Source organism: Ictalurus punctatus, chromosome 26 (genome assembly GCF_001660625.3).
Source record: "Ictalurus punctatus breed USDA103 chromosome 26, Coco_2.0, whole genome shotgun sequence".
Lineage (NCBI taxonomy): Eukaryota > Metazoa > Chordata > Actinopteri > Siluriformes > Ictaluridae > Ictalurus > Ictalurus punctatus.
This window is the reverse complement of record NC_030441.2, coordinates 6,338,286-6,364,676: the sequence shown is the minus strand read 5'-3', so window position 1 is coordinate 6,364,676 and position 26,391 is coordinate 6,338,286. Positions and strand designations below refer to the sequence as shown.

Here is a 26,391-nt window from a genome sequence, read left to right as displayed (position 1 = left end):
ACTTAACAGACACACAAACTTTGGGACATTAGATATGTTTATTGATTATATATTGGATATTGTCAATATGGAAAGAAAAAAAAAAAAGAAAAGAAAAAGAAGTACAAGACCCACCTTTGGGGTCCACATTCCAGTGTTAGATCATGTGCATCGAGTTACATTTCCACTTAAGAAGAATGTTTCTTAGCCTCTTTCAACAGTTTTCAATAGTCATGTTAAATCGTAAAAACCAGAGTTAATCCACAATCCATTCAAGACATTAGACATTATATGATCTAAACGGTTTCTTTTGGTCATTATATGCAATTATGTACAAGTTTTAAGTACAGCCCTATATTACATTTTTGTGAATGCAAATGTAACATTTAAAGTTTGCGTGTTATAAAACAAATGCTTCGCTGTTCAACACAAAGCCATCGGCTCACAATGCCAAGAGTATTGCCTTACTTAGCTCCTGACAAGTCCACTTTATCAATAGCAATCTGCAAGATTCTCTTCACTCTCTTTTGTCATGAATAAAATGTCTTCCATTAGAGATTGGGGTGAATTGATCACATGATCACTACTTAGTGATAAGCTATGGTGCATCTTCTCAAGGTCTAATAGTTCTAATATCTGGCACAGATCCGTCTCTTTTGGAGATCCATTGAGAGAATCTGCACCGTCCATGTCCCTACAAGACGCGTTGTCTCCATTTTTTACCCAATTAATCTCAAGGGCATCTCGGTTTTTGTGGTATCTATGAAGCATTTCCTCATTCCAACTGCACTCACATATTTCAAGAGTAAGAACTTTGTGGTCAGTAGTAGTAGTAATCTCCCTCATAAGTGTTCTTAGCTTAAGCAGGAGTGAACAAGCTTTCTGAGAAACAGGTCTGTCACAGTCAGATAAGCATTTAAACAGAAACTCAAATACCCCTAATTCCTTCAGTTTGGTTAGGCCCTGCATTATGCATTTATTTTCAGCACTTGTGTAGATCTTCTGAAAGTGACAGGGACAATGATTTAGTGATCTGTCCATCAATACATCTGCTAACTCCAGGGTGTGAACTTTAACCTCCCAGTCAAAGTCATTTCCACCGAGTAACAACACTGAGCTAATAGACTGCTCCAAGGCGGTACAACAATGTGGGCTTTTTAGCCATGCAGTGAAGACCTTCACTGCAGCACGATGTGGGAAGCTCTGTGTATCTTGAGAGAGAATGCTCAACAGATGGGTCACAGCTTTTTCCTTTAAAAAAAAAAGAAAGAAAGAAAGAAAGAAAACTGAATAGATCACATGATGAAAACCTTGCATGTAAGAAGATTTGTCATCAATATAAGGCTGATAAGTGGGCATGGTGTACATTGTTCATTCAGGGGGGAAACTATCAAAATATTTTGTACAAAATTAAGTTTCACCTGCACATTGCTACCGACATCAAATGTAGTTACTGCCTCGCCAAGAGCCGCCATTGCACTCGCTTGGACGTAGCCTTCCAAATCTGACAGCGAGGTGAAGAGCGCTGAGATCATGCCACTGCTATGAAGAGTTTCAGTATATTTACTATTACCTGAAGAAGACAAGAAAAAAAGAAATCACTACTCACGTTTGCAATATTTTGAAGAGTGTTTTCATAGAATTATAATGTTTTAATATTAAACTGGAACCTTTACGGGGCTGGAAGTGGTGATCATTACTGTACCTTTGAGGTCGGCTGTGAGCTGTGTAATGAACTCCAGAGTTGAATCTCTCACTTCCCATCGTGCATCACATACATGTTTCTTCATTAATTGAAAGAGCTCTGGTCTCACACACAAACACACACACACACACACAAACCACCCATTCCTTTTATCTCCAAGAAACAAAGCTAGCAAAGGTATATTCAAACTCAGCATGAGGCAATGTTCTAATATACAGAGAAGAACATTTCCATGTCACAAAGGGCAAGCACAGCTGAGCTCTAATACTCTAAATCGATGGAAATTAAATCATAATGTTGATGTTTCACAGTTCTGTATAAATAAGCTTTCATTTTCAGTCAATAAAATTGGAAAGATTCACTCTGCCAGTCAGTTGTTCGGTTCCGTGTTACATTTGATTATTAAAGCTGCAGTGCACAAATAAATCACGAGTATCTTGTGTCGTATCTGACTAGTTCATATTAGCAAGCTAGCATGCTTCGTGTCAGCTCTGTGCTGTCATCGATCATTAGAACATACGACTTGGAGATTGGATTGTAGTTAGAGAGATTTAGAGATGATCAAAAATGGCAAATTTGAAGAACGTTGGGAATTCAGCTGAATGATGAATTTCTAATATTTAGTAAGGGGATCCCTATCAGTAGTAAAAATTCTAAGATGGAAATTAGTCTAGTACAGTAAAGTAAAGTTAAAGCTGTTGGCATTAGGGTTATAGATCATTAAAATGAATTCAAACAAATTTGATGGCATTGCATCATCACTTCACCTGACCGATCCAATAGCGAGCAAGGGTGCAGTGGACTCCCGGCATCCTTTTTAAAATTTGCAATGTATAATTACACATGCTATTTGATAGATTAGATACAGTATTAAATAAGAACTTGGTCTTGTTTTTACTGCTTTCAATCAAATTGAATAACAAGAAGCTCTGGCTGAAAAAAGGGCTTGATGATTGTGAGGGATTATTTCCTAATCAAAAGACCCATACAGTTTATATACACCTACAGTATGTTACAGACATTCAAACTCGATTACTGCACACATTTCATGCTACTATACCTTTTCTATGTTAAGTCAATTAGGGTCTCCTTTATATCCAAGAGGGGTCATTTCAAAATAATAGCTAACGGATGGATTTATATCAAATTTCATTTACCGTATTATTTGTGCGCACACACGCTCCAAGTTATGACAGAAGCTCCTAAAAGTCATGACATCAGTTTCTAGAATCTTTCAGACTGTTGGTAGACAGCCAGGTGTATGTAAACCTTTGACCCACTGCTACTGATGCAGTGAATTTAAGATGAAATAAGTCTCTCTCTAATGACTTGTTTTAAAATTATTTCTGATGTGAACAAACTAGATAGCCTAATTGACTTGCGACTGATCTGGGGTTTTTCCCGTTAATTTTAATTGTGAAATTACTACAAAACGCCAGTTTTCTGATGAAGTGTATGACCATTTGATAGAGTGTAGCAGCTTTATTAATAGGCACTGTTTCAAAGATCAAATGTTTTCTTGTCCAAATACGTCCCCCCACAAAAAAAAAAAAAAAAAAACACAACTCACCTTTAAACTCCGTTCAGGATTTTTATGGGTGATTGACAGGGTGCCCAAAATTTCAACACCAAGAAAATATCAGGTGGCATAACCACAGATACAGTGCTTTGCAAAAGGTATTCATCTGCCGTCAAAGTCATCAGATTTACAAATTACCCTTAGATTGTTTCAGCCGGTATATTATTGCAATCCAATATGCTCTTGAAGTCAAAATTCATTATTTGACAGATCTTTAAAAAAATGAAAAACAGAAAAATGTTTTCAATCCCTTCAGACTACAACTTGGTAGAACCAACTTTTGCTGCAATAACAGCTTTAGGCCTGTTGGGGTAAATTCACTCGGTTTTCAGACACTGTTTGGACGTGATTTTCAAATATCCTTCAGGTTGGTTGGATGCGGTTTGCTGAATGCAATTGTCAAACAGTGCCACAGATTCACATCGCGATTCAGATGTGAACTGTGACTTGGTCATTGTAGAAAATTGACCTTTTTGTCTTTAACCACTGCTGTGTTGCTTTAGACTTGTCTGTCTGTCCAGCTGAAAGGTAACGTTTCTCCCAAGCTTTTAATTTTTTAAAAGACTGAAGCAGGTTCTTTTCTATATATCCCCCTGCATTTTGAGGTGTCCATTTCCCCCTAAATTTTGACACGATGACCCGGTTCTGAGGATAACGGACGGCCCCAGAGTATGATGCGGTCACAACCATATTTCATTGTAGGCATGGTGTTAACTGAGGTCTGTGTTAGTTTTGCAACACAAATATCGCTTTAAAATTTGTCCAAATACAGTATCACGATCTTGGTCTCATCTTCACAGAGTCACTCCTGTGCTTCTCCAGCAATGGGTTCTTTCAAGCCACTGTATTCTGTAGCTCCTGCAGGGTGACTGTTGGCCTCACTGTGGCTTCCCTCACCAGTTTCTGTCATGTTTTGAGGGAGGGCCTTCTCTAGCTAGTGCTTGGGTGGTGTGATGCAACGTACACTTCCTCACTACTGATCCAACAATGTTTACTGGGATGTCCAAATTCTTAATTTTACACCCTATTCCTAAATTATGAAATTCTATCCCGTTACCTTTAACTTCCACTCCAGTTTTACACTCGAGTCTTCTTCACTGAATAGTTGTTAACTTCAGTTTTATTCAAGAAACTTAAAACTTACGTTTGGTGCTCATACTCAAGTTCTGCTTGACTTTATATTATATACCGCTGCAATGAAAATTATTCAACCTCCATTGCAAATCAGGTTTATTGTCAAAATTTATAGACTTCAAGAGGTTTCCCCAAATTCAACTGAAAATGCAACTTATAATGACTTCTCCAGTTTCGAAATTATTCACCCCCCTCTGAATATAATCCCCCTAGCCAGTCATTATGACCTAAGGACAACATTTCTGCGAAACGCTGCTCGCAAAATCATTCAAATACGATTTCTGAAACACCTACATTTTCACAAGTATTGTTAATGATGCCCCAGGGGTACTCACCATGTATAACCATCTTCCATAAATCTGATGATGGTGAACAGATACTGAGCCATTTAAGAGTGGCCTGGTGTGTTTTCTTCAAAACCTAGAAAACAACGGACCCGTTAGAATGAACTCTTTTATATATTAAATTCAAAGTAGCGAAGTGCATAGAAAAACCCTTATTTGCAATGCAGCAGAAGAAACAAAACGTACGTAAACATTGTTAATAACATAATGAATGTAACTCAAAACAGAATATAACCATTGATTGTGAGTGATTGCGCACTTACTGTAGCATGGGAGTCAGGACACTGCAGATACTGCAGAAGAACAACAAAAGCCTCCTCAATTAAGTCCATGCTCTCTGGGATACAAGAAAAAAAAAAAAAATTATATTTATATATATATATATATATATATATATATATATATATATATATATATATATATATATATATATATATATATATATATATATATATATATATTAGTCCATTCCAAAGCATTTGTTATACATTTACAGCTTTAAACACTGTTCTATTGCATAAAGCTTCTATAGTCAATTTAGAGTCGCGGGTTCAAGATATTTTGTTCGTTAGGAAAGACATTTCCATGCAAAATTCAAGAGAACCTCTAATTTCACATAAGCAAAACAACTTATGAGAAACTCATACTGCAACCTTCTACAAATACTTAACCATCATTATCATCATTAATTGCCTATACCCAAGGATGGATTACGGAATGGACCTACCTACTGGGCACAGGACCAGGGGCCAAAGGAGTCAGAGGGCCACAAAGCCAGAGCCAGAGCCTCCTCGTAAAGTCACCCTTATTAATTACCCAGAGTCAAAGGGCCAAAAGTCTACCTGAAAAACTGAAGAAATGGCCTATGCAAGAACTTTGAAGATGTCACCACAAGAAACCACCACTACACCTTCAACGTGATTGTTTATCACTTTAGTTTTCTGTAGGACATTGGGGGTAGAATCCTGTTATTGCTTCCATTAAATATGGACCCTGAAACTCCAAAAAGAAATTCAAAATCCAAAAAGAAAGTACAAAACAGCACAATTAGAACCTGTGAGGGGCCTCTCAAGGGTGCCTAGGCAAAAATACACAAGCACCCCACCCCCCACAATAAATATGGCAGTTAAGTAAAGGTGTTTTTCATGAGGACCCTGCTCCCTCCAAAGCTGTCCTAAAACTTTGTGTCATCTGTCCTGTGTCATCGGTCCTGAACTCAAAATTGACCGATTTAATTTCGCGTACTGCTATAACATCGGCTTTCAGCTTTTATAGCCATCAGACCATATAAAAACAGTGACTAAATAAGCATAAGCATTGGTAACATCATAATTACACATGCATACCAGGTAACCGTCATTGTGCTCGTGTGGTGTGTCGCATGGCTACTTTAAATACGTAGTGCTAGGCCTAAACTGGAACAAATTTAATTCTGTAGTTTATACGGCCCCACCTCTTGCAAAAAATCAGGGGATGTCCCTGTATAATATTGTTAAACCCATCATCATCATCATCATCTTTCAAGAAAGAGAAGCTTGTGCAGCTGAAGATGTTTGGACTCACTATTTTTGTAGTGTGGTTTAGGGCTGGATTGAATTTCAGCCCGTCTTGATTGGGGCGCAGTCAAAACGTCCGGTGGACATCCTTTACAGTCATGCTTGCCAATAAAATATATTATTCGTATCATAATGAAGAACTTCAGGCTCCCTGCATTATTTTGGCTTAATTTTTACTTTTCATTTCTGCACAGTCATTCACTCGAGTGCAGTGTTGGGGAGTACAGTGGCTAACTAAAAGCAGCGATGCTGCTAACTTAACTACGTTTTTCAGTAGCGTGACAGTAGCTCTGCTTCTTTGAAAATAGTGTAGCTTTTCCAGTAACGAGTTGCTTTTTCAAATGAGTAGTGATGATAATTCAATAAGTTTATCAGTGCATGCCAAGGGATTTATTTTATGGTCTTAATACAACAGTCTGATTGTATTTCTCAATATCTCATTTAAGGAAGCAGCAAGAGAAAAAGTTCCTATGGTAACTTAGTTATTATTTATTCTTATTTCCATGATTAATTAATGAATCAGTGGTAAAAATAAATAAATACAGAAATAATTTAATCGTTGCATGTATTATTATTGGTATCAGAAGTATCAAATTATTCAAGTTCGAGACACTCATCCTTATTATCCATGATGGAGCCAGATATGGCCAGACATGTCGTGTTAAATGACATAGAACACAGCACATTTGGAATCAGACCAACCGATGTTTAGGCGAGCAAAAATATTGGAACACGTGACTGGCAACCGTTCTTGTTGCCCAGGTGTGCCCTGTTAGATTGATTGTTTAAACAATAAATAACTCTGAACTTCTACTCTTGGTTTTAGACTTCAGTTTCACCTGTGAAGACTGTATTTGTTATCGAATCTGATAAGCCAACATGAAGATCACAGAGATGTCTACGGGAGAAAAGCAAGCCATTTTGAAGCTGAGAAAAGAGGAGGAAAATCAACAAGGTCTCTTCAAATCTGCAGAGTTTAGCTTCAAACCTTCCTCCCTGTAATTTCCTACTAATCCTGAAGACCTTGGTTAGCTTGTTCAGGTGTGTTTGATTAGGGTTGGAGCTAAATTTTGCAGGGCAGTGGACCTTGAGGGCCAGATCTGAAGAACCCTGATATGCGTGAATAGATTTGATCTAAATATGGAATTACAGTGTTCAGTTGCATGTATCATAAATGAACAGTGTCATAAACAGAGTTGTGGTGTTGTTTCTCCTGTGATAAAAGCAGTAAGTGACTAATGTAGTTTACTATACTATACTTACTTTAAGTACTCCCTAAAAAATTAAGACTGAGACTAGAACCCTTCTCATTGTAAATTGACCGATTGTAACGTTCAGGATTGCTCACAGTTCCACATTTATGGACTTAAGTTCTACGTTTAAGGAACAAGAATACACAAAATGTTTATATATCTAGAGACCATTTTTTGTTCCAAGGAGCTAGGACCACTCTGAGCTGAGATATTGAGGTTTCTGCAAACAGCTGTATATCCGAAATTTGTTGCGTGCCAAGATGCAAAGATGGCCGTCATAGTTAAACCAAGTAAAAATAAATAAATAAATAAATGTAAAAACCTGATGATTTTGCAATGCCAAAACATAGAGGCAATCATAAAAACAATTTTTTTTAAATTTTTTTTTTTTTTTAGAAAAATAAACGGTTGAGCTGCATTGGACCACTTGCGATGGAATGACCCATTATTATTATTATTATTAATATTATTGTTGTTGTTGTTCCATTGGTTATTCTACGGCAGTACAAAGAACACTTTGTAAGCTTTTTATGAAATTTGGCACAGTGATTGAGGACAGCCTCAGCTACCTTCACAGCAATTTTGGTTCCTGCTATTCAAGACCTCTAGCAGCACCATCAGAGCAAATTTGGACATACGTTTACAATAATAACTCCACAATACAATGTTGCAGAAACATGATTCCTTTTATCTAGAGTTCTGTGGGTCAAGCCGAGTTCAACGGACACCATGGTTTCCATTCGGCTATAATTGATTTCCCCCAAAAAACTTACTTCTCCTACAAATTTAGTGAAGTGGTCAGCAAATTTAGACCACATGATCATGAGCCTAATCCAAGAGCTGTTTCTCGGATTTCTAATTAATGGGGTGGTTTGTCCCCAAACAAAATAATTGAAAGACCGTATGCTAAACAAATTTGACCGACTACCATGACATTTGGGAGAGAGCTTCATGAGACCAAACTGAACAGAACATTTTCCTCTGATATTTTGATATGATGAACAGTTCGTTCACAATGCACAAGTGGATTTGAGAGTGATAATGGTCATGTGAGGTCATATTTCAGCAACGGTGTGATGGTTGACCATACTTTGTAAGTGGGTCAATGCCTCATCCTGGGGATTCCAAGAAGCTTCTTTTCTCTAAGCTAAGTCTCTCTAAACCCCCCTGCTAGCGGCAGCTGCAGCAGCAATGCCACCCTGCTACCGATTTGTTCATCTAGAATTCCACCACTGTCCACGGTCATTTAGACAAAACACACACATCATGAGTGAAACTACAAATCACTCTTTTGGCTCTGCTTTCCTGTGATTGCTTAGGCAACAATTGTAGCATGTCTGTGAATGTGCACCTCATCGAGTCTGGGTGCTTGGCCCCCGATGTAACTAGTGCACATACCCTGTACATATGAGAAATTCCTCAGCAGATGACAGACTATCACCAAAATAGCTGTTCAAGGAACAGTTTCCTTCAGCCATTAGAATTCTCTTAACGGCACACTAGTCATTGTTGTATATTGTCAGTTGTTTCAGTTTATACTAAATAAAAGTTTGTACTTTCTAAACTGCTGTATGCTGATTACTGAGAACAGCATCTACATGAGACACTTATCTGCCTTGAGGTTAATCGATTGCATCTTCGTGGATATTTACATTAGATTGTTTATGCCTATGGCATAAAGTGTTTTCTCCAAGTTCAGTTTCCTTTTGACTCAGTGGACAATAACATAAAAACAGTATATTCTAATTCTCTTACCTGCATAAACAGTGAGGCCACCTAATAGGTCGATACTGCACTGTTGAACCTTGTAACAGCCAATAAGATGAGGAAATGTACCAGCTTCCAGAGTGAAGGGGCATTGCCCAGTGCATATTTTCAGAAGTTTTATCACAGCAGAGGCAATCAGCTGAACAGGAATATCGGCCAAAGATTTCTTTCCAGGGAGAAAAACAAAGATGTCAGAGAGGGTACAAAGTCAATTTTCAGCAAGTTTTTCTCCCCTTTGTTTTGATTTGTGTTTTCAAATGACTGAATAGTCAGTGTAAAAGACTGACCAGGCCTCTTTGGCATTAATTACAAGTAGAGCTCGACCGATAATCAGTTTTGTCGATATTTAAGCATTTTTCCATAATCGGATATCGGTTTTATAACATCGGATCCATCGATAAATGGTGCCATATTGTGGGCCAGCCACTAATGCACACATTAGATGTGTTATATAAATGCTTGATATGTAGTTTAAGCAGCTTGGCACTAAGAAATAGAGATGAACTCACAGTCATGTAATCTGTGTACCTCATCAAAGCTTTTATTTATTAAAAAAATAAATTATAAGTCTAATAATTCTAATAGGTATTAATACTAATAATAATCCTATAATTATAATAATTCTGGATACATTTTATATTCATGGGATACAGTACACATAGTCGATATGGAACTCAATAATTATTGGGACCCTTCAAGAGAATGGGGAAAATAACTGCATCATATAAATATGAATGAAAATATAATACATTCAATAAATATAAACCATGTTGACAAACCAAAAATGAAGCGTTTGGCTGGAAAAAATAATTATCCCGTGGTGAGAGACAAGATTTAAGAATTGGAGCAGTTTAATTGATTCTTGGGCTTGTCAGGTTTCAAAATCAACTATTACTATACTGTTCGTAATAATTGCAGTCCTAAGCCATCTGCATGGTTTCTAAGTGGTTCCATCCACAGTAATCTCATTGATCTTTAGGCTTTCCGTGGGGGGCCGTCCTCAGCAGCAGGGAGTGGTTTTCAGGTGATAAGAACTCCAACTAGAAGTAGGACAGTCCTTTGCCTGGTGCATTGTCCCTAAGCACTATATTTTTAGTTTTTGTGATTACTTGCTGCTAACATGGTTGAGTGGTTCTCCCTTGTCATACCACCCTTGTCTCACATCCCCACAGAGTGTAGCCTCTCATGGCACTTTGGCTCAGCCCCACAATGGGCCTGTGGCCAAGTATGCCTAACATGATTCAATGGTCTCCCTGAACATACTGCTGCCGGTTGCTGTTGAGTGTACTATCTTAGCTGGACTGCTACCCTCTCTTGAAGTCACTGCTCTATCTTCCTATGCCTCACCATCCTCTCATAGCTAGATTAGATTAGATCTGCTCATAGCTAAATTGCTAACACTCATTCTCACCGCTGGGCATGTTTGACAAGTGGGCCCTTCATTCTGCTTCAGCTGAATGTAACCAATCGGCGAGAGTTGCCACTTGTAGTCGGGGGAGGAGTTGAAAAACGGAGCAGTCAAGACGGACACTTTCTGCTTCATATAGTCAGTACGTTTACATGGACAACAATAAACCAATATTAACCCGATTAAGACGATACTCTGATTAAGAAACTAGCATGTAAACAGCAATTGCTTATTACCTTAATCTGATTAAAGTCATACTCGAAGTAAACACAAATCGAATTAAGATGTGTGGAGTATTCCTATTTTAGTCGCATTATCGGCGTGTATTACAGGCATGTACACACTTTAATCACACTATTAACATCGTGTGGGAGTTTTCACCGCATTTTGCGACAGGACACGTACACACACGGCAGCGCTCAACCGTTTCACGGCAAACAAGAGAGCACGGCTGCTTGCCCACCAACTTTTTCAGAGCCTTGATAATTCCAGATCCGATGAAATCTGCCACTCTATTAAAGAAATGTATTCTCTCTTGTGATTGAAACAGTATACCCTATGGTTCAGAACCAGGGGTTCTACTGAACATACTTCCTAGTTTCATGTTAGTAGATTAGTTTGATGTTCCCAATGCCCCGAAGAAGGAGTCACACCTGATTCCACCCGTTTAATCAGTTGATCTTGCCCTCCACTATGCTATGAGGCGTGGCTTCTGCTTGGCTGAAATGAAAACCTGCACCCATACCTGCCCTGTCCGGATAAGATGGGACACCCCTGCAATAGGTGCATAAACAAACTCTAATTAGTGCAGACCTTTTTTCCAATCAAAGCCCTCAGCTAAGGAGTAGCCTTCCAAGTCTAAAATGTCCTATCCTACACAGGGTCATGGGCGAGCCTTGAGCCTATCCCAGGTATCTTGGGGCACAAGGTGGGGGACACCCTGGATGGGGTGCCAACAGGGCACAACTGCATACACATTCACACACTATGGACAATTTGGAAATGCCGATCAGCCTACAACGCATGTCTTTGGACGAGAGTACTCATAGGAAACCCCTGAAATAGAGGGAGAATTTGTAAACTCCTCTCACACAGGGGTCAATCCCCTAAACCCAGAGTTGTGAGGCAAATGTGTACCAACCCACCTTGCCCCCATAATGAGTTATATAAAACCTTAATTTAGATCAATTAAACAAAATGTATTACTTTTTGCCTGTGGAAAATAGCCATATGCTCAGTATATTCTGACTTTATGTGTCAAGTCAATTGATGTCAATTACATTCCCACACTGTACAATATTTCTGTAGTGTTTCTTTTTCATATAAATACTGAAATGTCTCCTGAATAATGATTAAATTATATTTAGCAGTTTTTTTTTTGTGGTTACTTAGGATTACTGGAAATCTATACATGGTTACTATTTTTAATTCTTACTATTTTCTATTTATTACTATTAATAAATGAATACTGATAAATGAAGATTGTTCATCCTACCTTGCATACATGCTCTGCTATGCTGGACAGGCTCTGAGTGAGCAGACACACAGAGAAGGCTTTCTGGGATAGCTGCTTCTCCAAGCGTGATATGTGGCCATTTAGCTTATCTACATCAACAAGAGAAGAAATATTAGATTAAAACCATCATGTTAAAAAGCTGAGAGTACAACTGGTTCAGGAGAGAGCACAAAATAATGACTGACAGTATTATTATTATTATTTTTATTTTTTTAGAACAAAGAATGGCCTCACTTCACGTAGGACAAGGTTTTATTACAGTGTTGGACAGTGCTGCATTTTGAAGCTGTCACTTAGAACGTTTTTGTTACACAAAACAGACTTCGTGTGAAAACTAATGAATTTCCTGGTTATACAATCGGACATTTTGACCATGTAGTACACAGTTATAGAAGGGATTTATTTATAATTCCGTTGTCACCCAGATGACGACCCTTTTGAGTCTGCTGTAACCCATCCACCTTAAGGTTAGACACATTGTGCGTTCTGAGATGCGTTTCTGCTCACCACAATTGTACAGAGTGGTTATCTGAGTTACTGTAGCCTTTCGGTCAGCCTGAACCATTCTCTGTAAACCTCTCTCATCAACAAGGTGTTTTTATCCACAGAACTGCTACTTACTGGAGGTTCTTTTCCTTTATTCCACCATTCTGAGTAAATTCTAGACTACCGTTTGTGAAAATCCCAGGTTTTCGATTCAGTTATAGAAATACTCAAACTAACCTGTCTGGAACCAACGATCATGGCATGATTAAAATAACCGAGATCACATTGTTCCCTATTCTGATGGTTGATGTGAACAGTGCCCAAAGCTGCTGGCCCATATCGGCATGATTTCATGCGCTTCACTGCTGCCACACGATTGGATGATTAGATAATTGCATGAATGAGTTGGTGTACAGGTGCTCCTAATAAAGTGCTTGGTGAGTGCAAATCTACATCTGGGTGCCTACTCTTAATACATCAGCATTATACAAATAATGTGTAATGAACAGGCATGACGGTGGCAAAGAACTGTGGACTGTAACATTGATGTAAATTAGGCTGCAGCAACTCACAGTATCTCTCCTCGTTCTGGGAGACGAGACATTGGTGTAAAACCTCTTAAGTGTAAATTGATTCGCTGTGTCAGAGCAGCTTTATGATCAACATTATGGAGAGAAATGACAAACTGGTGCAAGAGAGGAGTATGATCGTCTTTCAGAACATCTAAACAAGCATCTGTCTGACATACTCCGGACCCGCCTGGTCCATCCTGATGCCCTACTTCTGGTTGGAGTTCTCATCAATTGGAAGTTACATGCTGCTGCTGAGGATGGTCCCACATGATGCAACCTAAAGATCATTGAGACTGCTGAAGATGGTACCACTTAAATTATGGGTTTATGGAGATACTAGAGATCCTGATCCTTTCTGATCTCCGGACCTGCCTGATCCTGCCTCTGGATGGAGCTCTAATCTACTCCAATTCCAGACTGTTTGTTTTTGCTGTAGACTGAAGCCATTTGAGTTTAAGATCAAAAGAATTTTAGAATTTTAGATTGTATTTCCTGGTATTTATATATAGATGTGTAAAGCAGAGTAAAAATATTGGAACATGTGACTGACAACTGTTTCTTGTTGTCCAGGTGTGTCCTGTTAGATTGATAATTGAAATAAATGACTTCTTCACCTGTGAAGACTGCATTTGAAGAATTCGAAAGCAGAAATATAGAGGCCATACGACAAGATGCAAACCACTCATCAGCAGTAAGAATCAGAAAGCCAGACTGGAATTCACAAAGAAATACAGAGATGAGCCACAAAAGTTCTGGAACCAAGATTAACCTCTACCAAAGTGATGGAAAGACCAAAGTGTGGAGAAAGAAAGGATCTGCTCCCGATCCAAAACATACAAGCTCATCTGTGAAACATGGTGGAGGTGGTGTCATGCCTTGGGCTTTGTATGGCTGCTTCTGGAACAGGATCACTAATCTTTATTGATGTAACTCATGATGGTAGCAGCAGAATCAATTCAGAAGTTTAAAGGAACATTTTGCCTGCCAAGTTACAGAGAAATGCATCTAAATTAATCAAGAGGAACTTTATCATGCAGCAAAGCAATGATCCAAAACACACTGCCAACTCAACAAAGCAGTTTATCAGGGGGAAAAAGTGGAAGGTTTTAAGGTGCATTCACACACACATCAACTCACAGCGACGAAGCGACCAGAGACCATTCATTTTCAATGAGAGCTGGCAACATGAGTGACAACGACTGTTGGCAACTAGATATGGGCGTGTCCAGCAACGCGACAAAGATGAGAAAAGTGTAACTTTGGAGCAAGTTGGTGCAGCAACTACTAACGGGAGTGAAGACAGTAGAGTGCACGCTATGTGTTGCCACCTGTGCTCACTAGCAGAAGAAGCGCCATTGTGGCAGTATCCAATTAGCTGAGCATAGGATCTTAGTGGGTTTAAAGCAAAAAAAGAAAAGAACAACGAAACACACTCACATTTTATTGAAATTGAGCAAAATCCCAGTGTAGCTCCTATCTTGGGTGCACTGCCTGGATTGTCGCAGTTTAGGCGCCCAGGAATAAGCAGCACCAAGCCCGACACTTCACACAGGAAACACAGAGGCCAGAGCTGAAGAGCCGCAGTCCGGCTCTGGTCACCATCGAACATACAGTGAATGCCACCCTGATGGTGACCCTCACTTACTGAGATACAGTAGGAGCTACACTGGGATTTTGCTTAATTGCAACAAAGTCGGTGTTACTTCAAGACTTAATCTGTTCCAATACTTGCCTAAAAATTGGGTGGTCTGATACAAAAGGTTCTACGTGAATACCAGGAAATAAAAGCTGAAGTCACAAACTCTCCTAAACTCTCAAAACACAACATTTCCACCACCGTGCTTCACAGTTGGTATGAGGTGCTTCTCCTGAAAAGTTGTCTTCAGTCTGCGCCAAACATGTCCGCTGTTACTGTGGCCAAACAACTCTATCTTTGATTCGTCTGTCCAGAGCACATTATTGCATAAGGCCTGGTCTTTCCCTATATGCTCTTTGGCAAACTGTAGTCTTACAACGGCTTTCCTGACATGCCAGATTATTTTCCTAACAGTGGAATGATTTCAAATAATTTTGAAGATCTTTTTAAATCCCTTTCCAGACTCATAGGCATCCACAACCTTTTTCTGAAGGCCTTACAGAACTCTTTAGCTTGTGGCATGATGATACCACTCACCACGACATCAGACGTGAGAGATTTAAATAAGACATCTTTATTAATAGGCACTGTTTCAAAGAGGAAATACTTCCCCCCCCCCCCCCCCCCCCACATGACTGTGTGCTCATATAGCCGATTAACAGATTATGAAACTCGTTAGTCTGCTTTTGTTTGAGAAAAAAGGGAAATGAATTAACATTCACATCAGCAAAAGTAACACTGAAATGAAGGAAACTCTGTCATGGTTGGGAGGTTTTACATTCATCTTAAAATCCAGAATGTGTTCTCAGCCTCAGTAATGAATGCAATCCACACAGGGTAGGTGTACCGTAATTAGATCAGCTGACTTTCTTCCATTCTTTACTCCAGTTTAAATACGTTATGCTTTTGTTTTTTTCTAATAACACCCAAGTCATGTGCAGCTGAGGTCATAAGTTTACGTACGCCTTGCAGAATCTGTAAAATGTTAATCATTTAAAAATAACAAAAATCACAATAATAACCGAATTTACACAAACGAGTTCAAAAGTGCTTGATTCTTAATACTGTGCGTTATGACCTGGATGATCAACTGAATTTTTTTTTTTTTTAATTGCTTATTCAGGAAATCATAAAAATGCCATTTTTATGATCACTCTTTTTTAAAATTATGAACATTTTGCAGATTCTGCAAGGCGTATGCAAACTCATAACCTCAACGTTATACGGTACTGAATAACATGCGAGGGACATTTTGCACCTGGTTCATGAAGCTGCAAAGGGGACGCAGTGGCACACAGCAGAGGAAGGAGGATTACATCTGTAGCTTTCCGTCTGAAAACTTCAGGGCTAGAGAAAGAACAAACGAAAGAGGAATTACTGATGGTCACAGTGGTAACTATTCAGAAGTAAGAAATGTATCTCTTCTATAATCACCAGTCTTCCATTTGCAAGATCACTGCTGCACACTGCACAGATTCAGCGGCACTTCTCGAAAACAACATGATGTCCATCAGTGTCTCCACTCTACAATCTGGTTGGATCAAAACAGGACTCCTGTGATACAGAGTTAAACAAAGTATTAACCATAAACATTTGTTTATTTAGATACAGAAAAAATATATATTTAAAAAAAATACAATAATCGCTGTTTATTTCTGCAATATATTTTTATTTACACAATTTTAACGGGGTCATGACATGATTTAAAAAAAAAATGTTTTCCTTCTGTTTGGGAGTGTAATGTATCCTTTGTGCACGTATAAGCTCTGCAAAGTCCCAAAACTCATATTTTCCCGCAAAGGGATTTACTCTATCTAACAGAGAATACTCCTCCAGATTTACTTCCATAATGTCTCTGCATCACGGCGTGCACTATCAGTACGTCAGTAATCCCGCCCGGTGAATCCAGGCTTCTGTGACTCCAGGCGCCATGTCGTGTTTAGCCTTACAAAAACGGACAAAATTAGGAACCAGTAGTTGCAGTTTTTTTCCCCCTAACACTGTTCGTGAGCAGTACAACCCAAATGTTTGCTTGTGCACAGCGCAGGACAGCTTCCTCAACCTGGGAGAGTACAAGGCAGGCTTTATACAAAGGCTACCTCTGAAAAGTGGGGTGATTCCCATCTTGTGCTTCTGAATCAGAGCCTGTAAGTGTGTTTGATTATTTTATGAAGTATCTGCTATTGACTTTTCAAATGCGGAGTTTTGTGTTGTGGCTCAGTTGTAAGTGTTTGTTTGTTGATTGGTGGTCTTAGAGATGTTGACTGTATCTGCTGTTGTGATTTTATCATGAAAAGGTTTATATTAATTGAATCACAAGAATTCCTAGTTTTCCCAAGGTATATCGCACGAGTGCCTATATACACACAAAGAGAAGCTGTGTTCATAGCAGAGTTAGCCCCGCCGGCGGGGCGCCGGAACTTGGTGAAAAGGTGAGAGAGAGTTACAAAATAAAAACATACCACTGTGAAACGTTATGCTCGTGTGGTGTTTGCAAACTTGCTTCCACTTAATCACCCGCATTTTCTGAATCGGGCTTGAACTGATACAGTAAAACCGACGACATGTTGATTAGGAGCTTAGAGTTGCTGTAGAAGCCTTGGAGGCTACAGCTAAAGTTAATGCTAAGGGGCGTTACTTTTCCGACACACGCAAGGCTTTTGGCCAATCACAACACAATGGACCAGCTGGCCAATCAGAGCACTCTGGGCTTTTTTGGAAGGAGGGGCTTTGGAGAAATCGGAGCGTTTTAGGCATCCTGGCAATAACGGTACCTATTTGGTTAACCTATTCTCTTACAACCAATAAAACATCATAATTAATGTTTAAAAACGATTGAAACTCATAATATTACCCCTTTAACAAAATTACAAAAAAAGAAAGTATTCTTTGACAAAAATAGCAGCATTTTCTTATTTTTGCAGAAGAATTGTCGTTTCTTTAATCACATTTATATTAATTTAAAGATCTGATTGTTAAATAAGTGCGTTTCATGTTATAAAAAACAAAGTTAAGTTAAAAAAAAAAGTTAATAACTGTGTTTTATGCTTCCTTACATTTATATGACATGTAAAATCATGCATAAATTACCCATCACTACATTCCCCAGTACACAGGAAAAGGTATTACAGTCCATCAGTGCAACATGTTAGGTGCACATTCCTACCAGAGCACCATACAGATATAAAATCATGCTCTAACCCACCAGTTACGGCAGACATTTGGCTATGCCATCATAATGAGCTAGCCGACTCCATTTACTCCTTTCAGGCAAAGTTCATGTCACTATTCACTTGTGATTTTTAAGTACAAAGACAAAGTAATCAGTCATGGACCTGTAAAGTGTAATGTCTATTGTATGCCCCAATACATCCCATTTCCTGTCCAAATCTGTCTTATGGAATGCTTTCAAAAGGCCAGAATGTCGGTTTGACTAGAACATTAGGCCTATATGGGATCCGCATGGTTCCAAAACCCATGAGTAGACAGGACGGTCTTCACATGCATCAGTATCCTGGTATGCGTGTATCCCACCAGGCATACCCCGGATACAAGCTTAACTACTTTACTGTAAAATAGGATAGGACGCCAAATTACAGATGGGATATTCCTGATCATAATCAAACTCATATTATTGTGCACCAACACTTGTTATCAGATCTCTATTCTCAATTTATAGAATAAATTGACAATAAAGAATTCTTATACCATATTTTGCTAGTCTCTATCCAAAGCATATACAGTGGGGGAAATAAGTATTGAAAGCGTCAACATTATTTTCAGAGGAGAGTCCACCAGCGTGGACCTCGAAATGTGAGGGATCTGGAGAGATTCTGTATGGAGGAACGGTCTCAGATCCCTGACCATGTATTCTCCAACCTCATCAGGCATTATAGGAGAAGACTCAGAGCTGTTATCTTTGCAAAGGCAGCTAGCACAAAGTACTGAATAAAAGGGTGATAACTGTTGCACACCTATTTTTAAACAAAGAAATTTATTTTTTGATAAACCTGTGTTGCGTTTGCAATTGTTTGATCTCCATGAGAGTAGAGTATTTTTGTGTTTTTTTTTTTTTGGACAAAAGATCAAAAGGTTAAACAAAGACTATTTTTTCTCTGCATTCTTTGCTCATATTTAAGGGTGCCAATATTAGTGGAAAGCACTGTATATATAAATGCTCTTAGATATACAGAATTTTAAAACCAATAGTAATTATCTGGACTTAAGCTTTTCTTTATCATTCTTTAAAGATAATTATTCTGTGTTTTAGAGGTGTATGACTATTATAACAATGTTAAAAGTAAAAGATTTCATGGAAATGTAGAATTACCATAATGGATGTTAATTATAGTAAAACCTATTACTGTTTTTTTTGTTTTTTTTTAATAGTTTATACGTTTTTAATCTGACAGTACTTTCCTGTTTTTTTTACCAATTTTCCGGCACCCCTGCGAAGTGGAAAGATGGAAAGTCAATGTGTGTGTGCAAAATGCTAGGCCACCCAAATATTGTCTGAACTGTTGAACAGATTCCACCATGGTTAGCAACTCGAGATTTTTATTTGTCACATACTGTATATAATGGTTAGAATTCTATAATTGTCTCCCATTGTGCATGCACATTAACTAACCATTTCTCCACCGGCTTCTACAACCTGAAGACCAGGAGGCGAAGTGGCTGCAATATCTCCGGGAATTTCAACTCATTGCAGGTTGCAATTCTACTCTGGCTTCGGGAGCACTTAGCATGTCAGGTATATTGAGTGCAGCTTGCAAGTTCAAGACATGCACCACGAGATCATCAAATACAGTGCTGTGGAAAAGTATTTCTTCTGTTTTTGTGTATATCTCATACCAAAATACATTTAGATTTAGAATGAATGTGATGTACTACAGCTGAAATTGCCACACAACATGAAATAAGAACTTACCTTGCAACAGCTTGAAGGACTGCTATGATGGGAAGTGTAAAGGAGTCATCTTGAACATTTGCTAATAATTCCAATGGTCCCACAACATGTTTCCAAAACATTCTCCTCAGTGGTTCTGTACACTGGGTGAGAATTGTGGCTAACAACCTTAAGGCTGGGACGATAACAGCCTGTTCCTGTGAGGCTAATGAGGCAGCCACATGAGTCATTACTTCTTCTGTAACTGAAGCAAACTCACTGTTGACAGGACAGCAGTTTGGTGTCTCAGTATTATTACTGTTGCTCAGCACTACTGGCATGACGGTGTTTAAAATGTGTGCTAAAATCTGACCAGTCAAAGAGGTAATGAAATGGCCGTTGTCATTTTGCAGATGGAGGACCAACTTAAGGAATCCTGTGAAAGACACACAGAACAAACTCAATGCTTTTGTGATAAATTAAATACAACAAAACATTTTCTTTGTTTAATTAAGAACCAAAATTCCTGTTATATAGACAACACCTAAACAGAATTAAACAGAAGTCACATAAAAAAAGCACGTAATACAAAAGCAGCTTTAGTCTTATTGTGCTTGGAAAAACCACCTTTGAATACTTCATATGAGAATAGAAGCTGTTCTTTTTCCTGTGAGAATGAAAAAGGTCAAGATCCTTTAAGTAAGGACTCAATAGTTACCATTCCTGCAGAAAAAGTGAATGGATTGTGGATGCTGCAACATGCTCCACAAGCCCTGTAGCCACCCATAACGTACTGAGGAATTTTTCCAGAGATCCAGCGTATGCCAGCTATCTGGCTGAAACATATACTCCAATACTCCCCTCTCCTGTTTAAGCAAAAAATGAAGAGCGGTTACAACTAAAATCTTTGAAGAATACACATTATACACTCAACATATTGCATATAATACCTCAAAGCTTTGTATATGCCAAAGTAATTGAAAAACAATTGGACAGATTATATAATATACTGTAACCAGAGCCAGACTTTTGCACATTCACACAAATGGGTTAGGGCCAGGGTTAGGGCGTAATGGTGTGGGGATGCTTTGCTGCTTCAGGGTCTGGGCCACTTGCAATAATTGAGGGAAACATGAATTCTGCTCTCTACCAGAAAATCCTAAAGGAGCCTTCAGTCCGTAAGGTGAAACTCAAGTACAACTGGATTATGCAGCAAGACAATTTACATGGACAATAATCCACTCTTATTCCGATTAAGACCATACTTTGATTAAGAAACTACCATATAAACTGCAATTTTTACTTACCTTAATCTAATTAAGGTCATACTCGAATTAAGCTCTAATCGAATTAAGACAGGTGGGGTACTCCTGTTTTAGTCGCATTATCGATGTATATTACAGACATGTAAAAACCTTAATCACATTATGAACGTCGTGTGAGAGTTTTCACCGCATTTTGCGACAGGACACGATCACACACGGCAGTTTTACGTTTTACGGCAAACAAGAGAGTTCGGCTGCGTCCCAAACCGCACACTTGCCTACTATAGGCCCGTAGTGGGGAAAAATACATGTATCTCGGCGGCGGTAAGTACGCGGTTTGGGACGCAGCCCACGGCTTCAAGCAGTTTTCTATTAGCACGTACAGCATGACAAATCAATTAACTGCACTTAAAGCGTTCGTAAAAATTTTTAATAAAAACACACAAAACTGTATACGGTACCATAACGAAGACGGACCGTATGTTGATACGTGAAATTCTGGAGGGACGTCGGACGGCATTGCGCGGTGATGTAATGACGCGGGCTGTTAATCTAATTATGTTCTATAACATGTAAAACGGGAACATGACAGGAGTATTCTAAAAGAGACTCATGTAAAGACCTTAATCACATTATTATCTTACTCAGAGTAAGGTCAATAATTAGATTACTGCTGTCCGTGTAAACGTAGTCAATGATCCAAAGCGCGAGTAAGTTCTAGTCCTAGATGTACAGTGAGGGAAAAAAGTATTTGATCCCCTGCTGATTTTGTACGTTTGCCCACTGACAAAGAAATGATCGTTCTATAATTTTAATGGTAGATTTATTTGAACAGTGAGAGACAGAATAACAACAAAAAAATCCAGAAAAACGCATGTCAAAAATGTTATAAATTGATTTGCATTTTAATGAGGGAAATAAGTATTTGACCCCTCTGCAAAACATGACTTAGTACTTGGTTTAAAAACCCTTGTTGGCAATCACAGAGGTCAGACGTTTCTTGTAGTTGGCCATCAGGTTTGCACACATCTCAGGAGGGATTTTGTCCCACTCCTCTTTGCAGATCTTCTCCAAGTCATTAATGTTTCGAGGCTGACGTTTGGCAACTCGAACCTTCAGCTCCCTCCACAGATTTTCTATGGGATTTAGGTCTGGAGACTGCCTAGGTCACTCCAGGACCTTAATGTGCTTCTTCTTGAGCCACTCCTTTGTTGCCTTGGCCGTGTGTTTTGGGTCATTGTCATGCTGGAATACCCATCCACGACCCATTTTCAATGCCCTGGCTGAGGGAAGGAGGTTTTCACCCAAGATTTGACAGTACATGGCCCCGTCCATCGTCCCTTTGATGCGGTGAAGTTGTCCTGTCCCCTTAGCAGAGAAACACCCCCAAAGCATAAAGTTTCCACCTCCATGTTTGACGGTGGGGATGGTGTTCCAGGGGTCATAGGCAGTATTCCTCCTCCTCCAAACACGGCGAGTTGAGTTGATGCCAAAGAGCTCCATTTTGGTCTCATCTGACCTCAACACTTTCACCCAGTTGTCCTCTGAATCATTCAGATGTTCATTGGCAAACTTCAGACGGGCATGTATATGTGCTTTCTTGAGCAGCGGACCTTGCGCGCGCTGCAGGATTTCAGTCCTTCACGGCATAGTGTGTTACCAATTGTTTTCTTGGTGACTATGGTCCCAGCTGCCTTGAGATCATTGACAAGATCCTCCCGTGTAGTTCTGGGCTGATTCCTCACTGTTCTCATGATCATTGCAACTCCACGAGGTGAGATCTTGCATGGAGCCCCAGGCCGAGGGAGATTGACAGTTCTTTTGTGCTTCTTCCATTTGCGAATAATCGCACCAACTGTTGTCCCCTTCTCACCAAGCTGCTTGGCAATGGTCTTGTAGCCCAATCCAGACTTGTGTAGGTCTACAGTCTTGTCCCTGACATCCTTGGAGACCTCTTTGGTCTTGGCCATGGTGGAGAGTTTGGAATCTGATTGACTGATTGCTTCTGTGGACAGGTGTCTTTTATACAGGTAACAAACTGATATTAGGAGCACTCCCTTTAAGAGTGTGCTCCTAATCTCAGCTCGTTACCTGTATAAAAGACACCTGGGAGCCAGAAATCTTTCTGATTGAGAGGGGGTCAAATACTTATTTCCCTCATTAAAATGCAAATTAATTTATAAAATTTTTGACATGCGTTTTTCTGGATTTTTTTGTTGTTATTCTGTCTCTCACTGTTCAAATACAACTACCATTAAAATTATAGACGGATCATTTCTTTGTCAGTGGGCAAACGTACAAAATCAGCAGGGGATCAAATACTTTTTTCCCTCACTGTAAGTGAAAGACAGATCTCCAGTTATCAGAAGCGTTTGATTGCAGTTATTGCTGCTAAAGGAGGCACAACCAGATTTTATGTTTAAGGGGGCAAGTAGTTTTTCACATGGGTGATAGGTGTTAGATAACTTTTTTTGGCTTCAATGAAAAAGAACCTGTATTGTGTGTTTACTCGGGTTGCCTTTGTTGTACTTCATTTGAAGATGTAAAACTATTTAGTATGAGATACACACAAAAACAGAAGAAATCAGGATGGGGCGAATAGTTCACTCAAATCCTGCTCAATATATTACTTGAATAAATGCCTCAATTACAGGAGATAATAATTATATTTGTTGGGTGTTCTAGGATTTTATTAATTTATTTAAATGTATTTAATTAACCTGATTCATTTTGACCAGGGGTGTTAGCTCTTTCGAACAGTGTACAACACTTTCGAACAGTGTACAACAAAGCAAGTGAATATTATGTATAGAAGTGCTAGGTTTGACGGTCTTACCTCCAGCAAGGTGAAACTGTGCTCTTTACCTGCCAGCAGCCCAGCAAGTTTGAGTGAGAACGAAAAGACAGACGGATCTACTGTCTGCAATTTTGTTACACTCTGCAAGAACTGTAGGAGATACGGCTGATACTGCATGAGATACTGCTCATCATCTGTCGGAGGAGGAAAACTTGCATTCAACCACAAATATTACATTGTAATCTTTAATAAGCAAAATCAATGAATTTGTCTAAGGATGGGGTTCACATAAAATAATGTAGCACTCTGTCTCAGTCGTACACTTATAAGTTGCTTTACAGTGGTGGTACGAACAACGGAGATTAAAGTAACAAGCTATGGAACTCAGCTCTGATGTAACTGGACACTGAATCTAAATGACCACTTTAAAAGGACTGAAATGTCCCCTTATTTCACCTTGTTGATGCCTGGATTTTTCCCACGTATGTATGTTTTCTCCCTGAATGTAATTAGGTGATTGGTCCATGGTAACACTTTTTTGGAATTAGAAAAACAATGCATACACTACTTCATCGTCCAGTCATCTTTCATTGTCTTCCTTTTTCATCAATAACTTTTCTTCTTTCTTTTGGTCGAGAAAAGCCATGTCATTACTTCACTAATCCGACCAGAAAGAAGAAATAAAAAGAAAAATATCTAGGAACGTCTGTAACATTCATCCCATTGTGATCTAATGTCTCTAGCACTGTAGCAAAGTGTTTGTTTGTGCTGTAACTCCACATGATTGGATAAACCACAACATGGGCTCTGGTACATACGCTGGGACTGTTCAAGTGTAGAGTCGCTAAACCTGGCCAGTTTTTTCCCCCTATACATTTATTGGATCTGTCACAGGCACTTTTTAAAGGTTCTTGGTTCACTTTGCTGGGCGCACATCTGTACTGTGGTCCACCAACTGACGAGCTAGTCTTTCGTGGAATAAAAAAAAAGACTAGCTCTTTTTCCGTCTCGCTCAATCTAATGACAAGACGACCGTAATTTATTTAAAATGAGATTCTAAATTCATTCAGTGTTCTAGGTTACAACTTTATCAGGAGTATAATCTTTATAGGTTCGAGCCAATGGGCAGTAAGCTTGACAACCCTGGGTTAAAGAAACAAAAGCAGCTGTGGGGTATTGATATTAAGGATCCTTGTGTGAACACAGAACAGGACTGATCACAGTTTTTTCCCCCCCAAAAAACACTGAAGTAGAAATTCTTCATTATTCCATCACTTAACCTAGGACGTGATCGTATGACACGTCGACAGAACGAGACACGACTTTGACAGGACTACCGATTCAAATGTACAGTACTTACTCCGCACTATCAGCTCTTTGAAATAATCAAGAAGCTTTTCCAGAGATGTGTCATCATGGAGCAAAAGTGTGGAATCAGCCAAAACTTCACAGACAGACGGCAGTAGGTTTAAGCAGTCACTGTCCATTGCTTGGTGATGCAGGTAACTTACGTAAGACGGCTATAAAGATAAACAATACACACCATAATTAACATTTTCCATGCAATTAGAGAAACCACTTATCTTTCTTCTTACGTTTTAAATGACAGGATTTTCCTCAAAAAACGTGTCTACATTATTCACTTAATCAAATACGAAATACGAATCAATTTGTTTGTTAAACAAACAAATACGAATCTTTAACACATATACAGCGCCCTCCAATAATATTGGCACCCTTGGTAAATATGAGCAAAGAAGGTTGTGAATAATTTTTATTAAAGTTAAACCTTTGGATCAAAAAAATTCACAAAAATACTCTGCTCTGATGGAGATCAAACAACTGCAAACACAACATGTTTATATATATATATAAAAAAAAATCTCTTTGTTAAATATAGGTGTGCAACAATTATTGGCACCCTTTTAGTCAATACTTTGTGCTACCTCCATTCGCCAAGATAACAGCTCCGAGTCTTTTTCTATAATGAAGTTGGAGAATACATGACAAGGGATCTGAGATCATTCCTCCATACAGAATCTCTCCATGAGCACATCCAAGTGGCTTCTGGATCCATGTCAGCAGAATGCCAGAAACATTGTCAGGACTAATCACTTAACCTGCTACTAATCTTGCTAGCGTCCAGTGGTGAGAAAACATTGCGTTCATAGCACCCTGATATGTATAATATTTAATAAACTTTTATACTAAATACTGTTGTTTTTTCCTCAGGATATAAGGTGGAGTACTACATATGCGACTATACTATTTCAAAATGCGGATACTACCTTCATACAGTAACTTATTCCCGTAGCTGCTTCTCCGCGTCTCCTCCTCCTCGTGGCTGTAGATGTTTTGGTTTTCTTCTTCGTCTTCGTCTTCGTCTTCTTCGTCTACTGTTTCTTCTTCTTTCGGTGCATTACCGCCACCAACTGGACTGACGTCTTCTTCTTCTTTTGGTTTTTAATGGCGGTTGGCAAACCAGTTAAAGGTGCATTACCGCCAC

The 26,391-nt window shown here is 39.0% G+C and overlaps 1 protein-coding gene across 1 annotated transcript; it reads right to left on the bottom strand.

Moving 5' to 3' along the window:
* Nucleotides 1-26,306, bottom strand: brat1 (BRCA1-associated ATM activator 1). The gene is made up of 14 exons (XM_047151161.2): nt 26,174-26,306; nt 25,246-25,405; nt 23,925-24,079; nt 20,542-20,689; nt 19,866-20,259; nt 16,370-16,489; nt 16,194-16,282; nt 12,221-12,330; nt 9,306-9,483; nt 5,005-5,078; nt 4,733-4,817; nt 1,685-1,783; nt 1,401-1,552; nt 1-1,230 (listed from the first exon to the last, which is right to left on the bottom strand). The coding sequence occupies exons 1-14, from the start codon at nt 26,177-26,179 to the stop codon at nt 472-474; spliced, it is 2,529 nt and encodes an 842-aa protein (XP_047007117.2). The 5' UTR covers nt 26,180-26,306; the 3' UTR covers nt 1-471.
* Nucleotides 26,307-26,391: the final 85 nt, after the last annotated feature.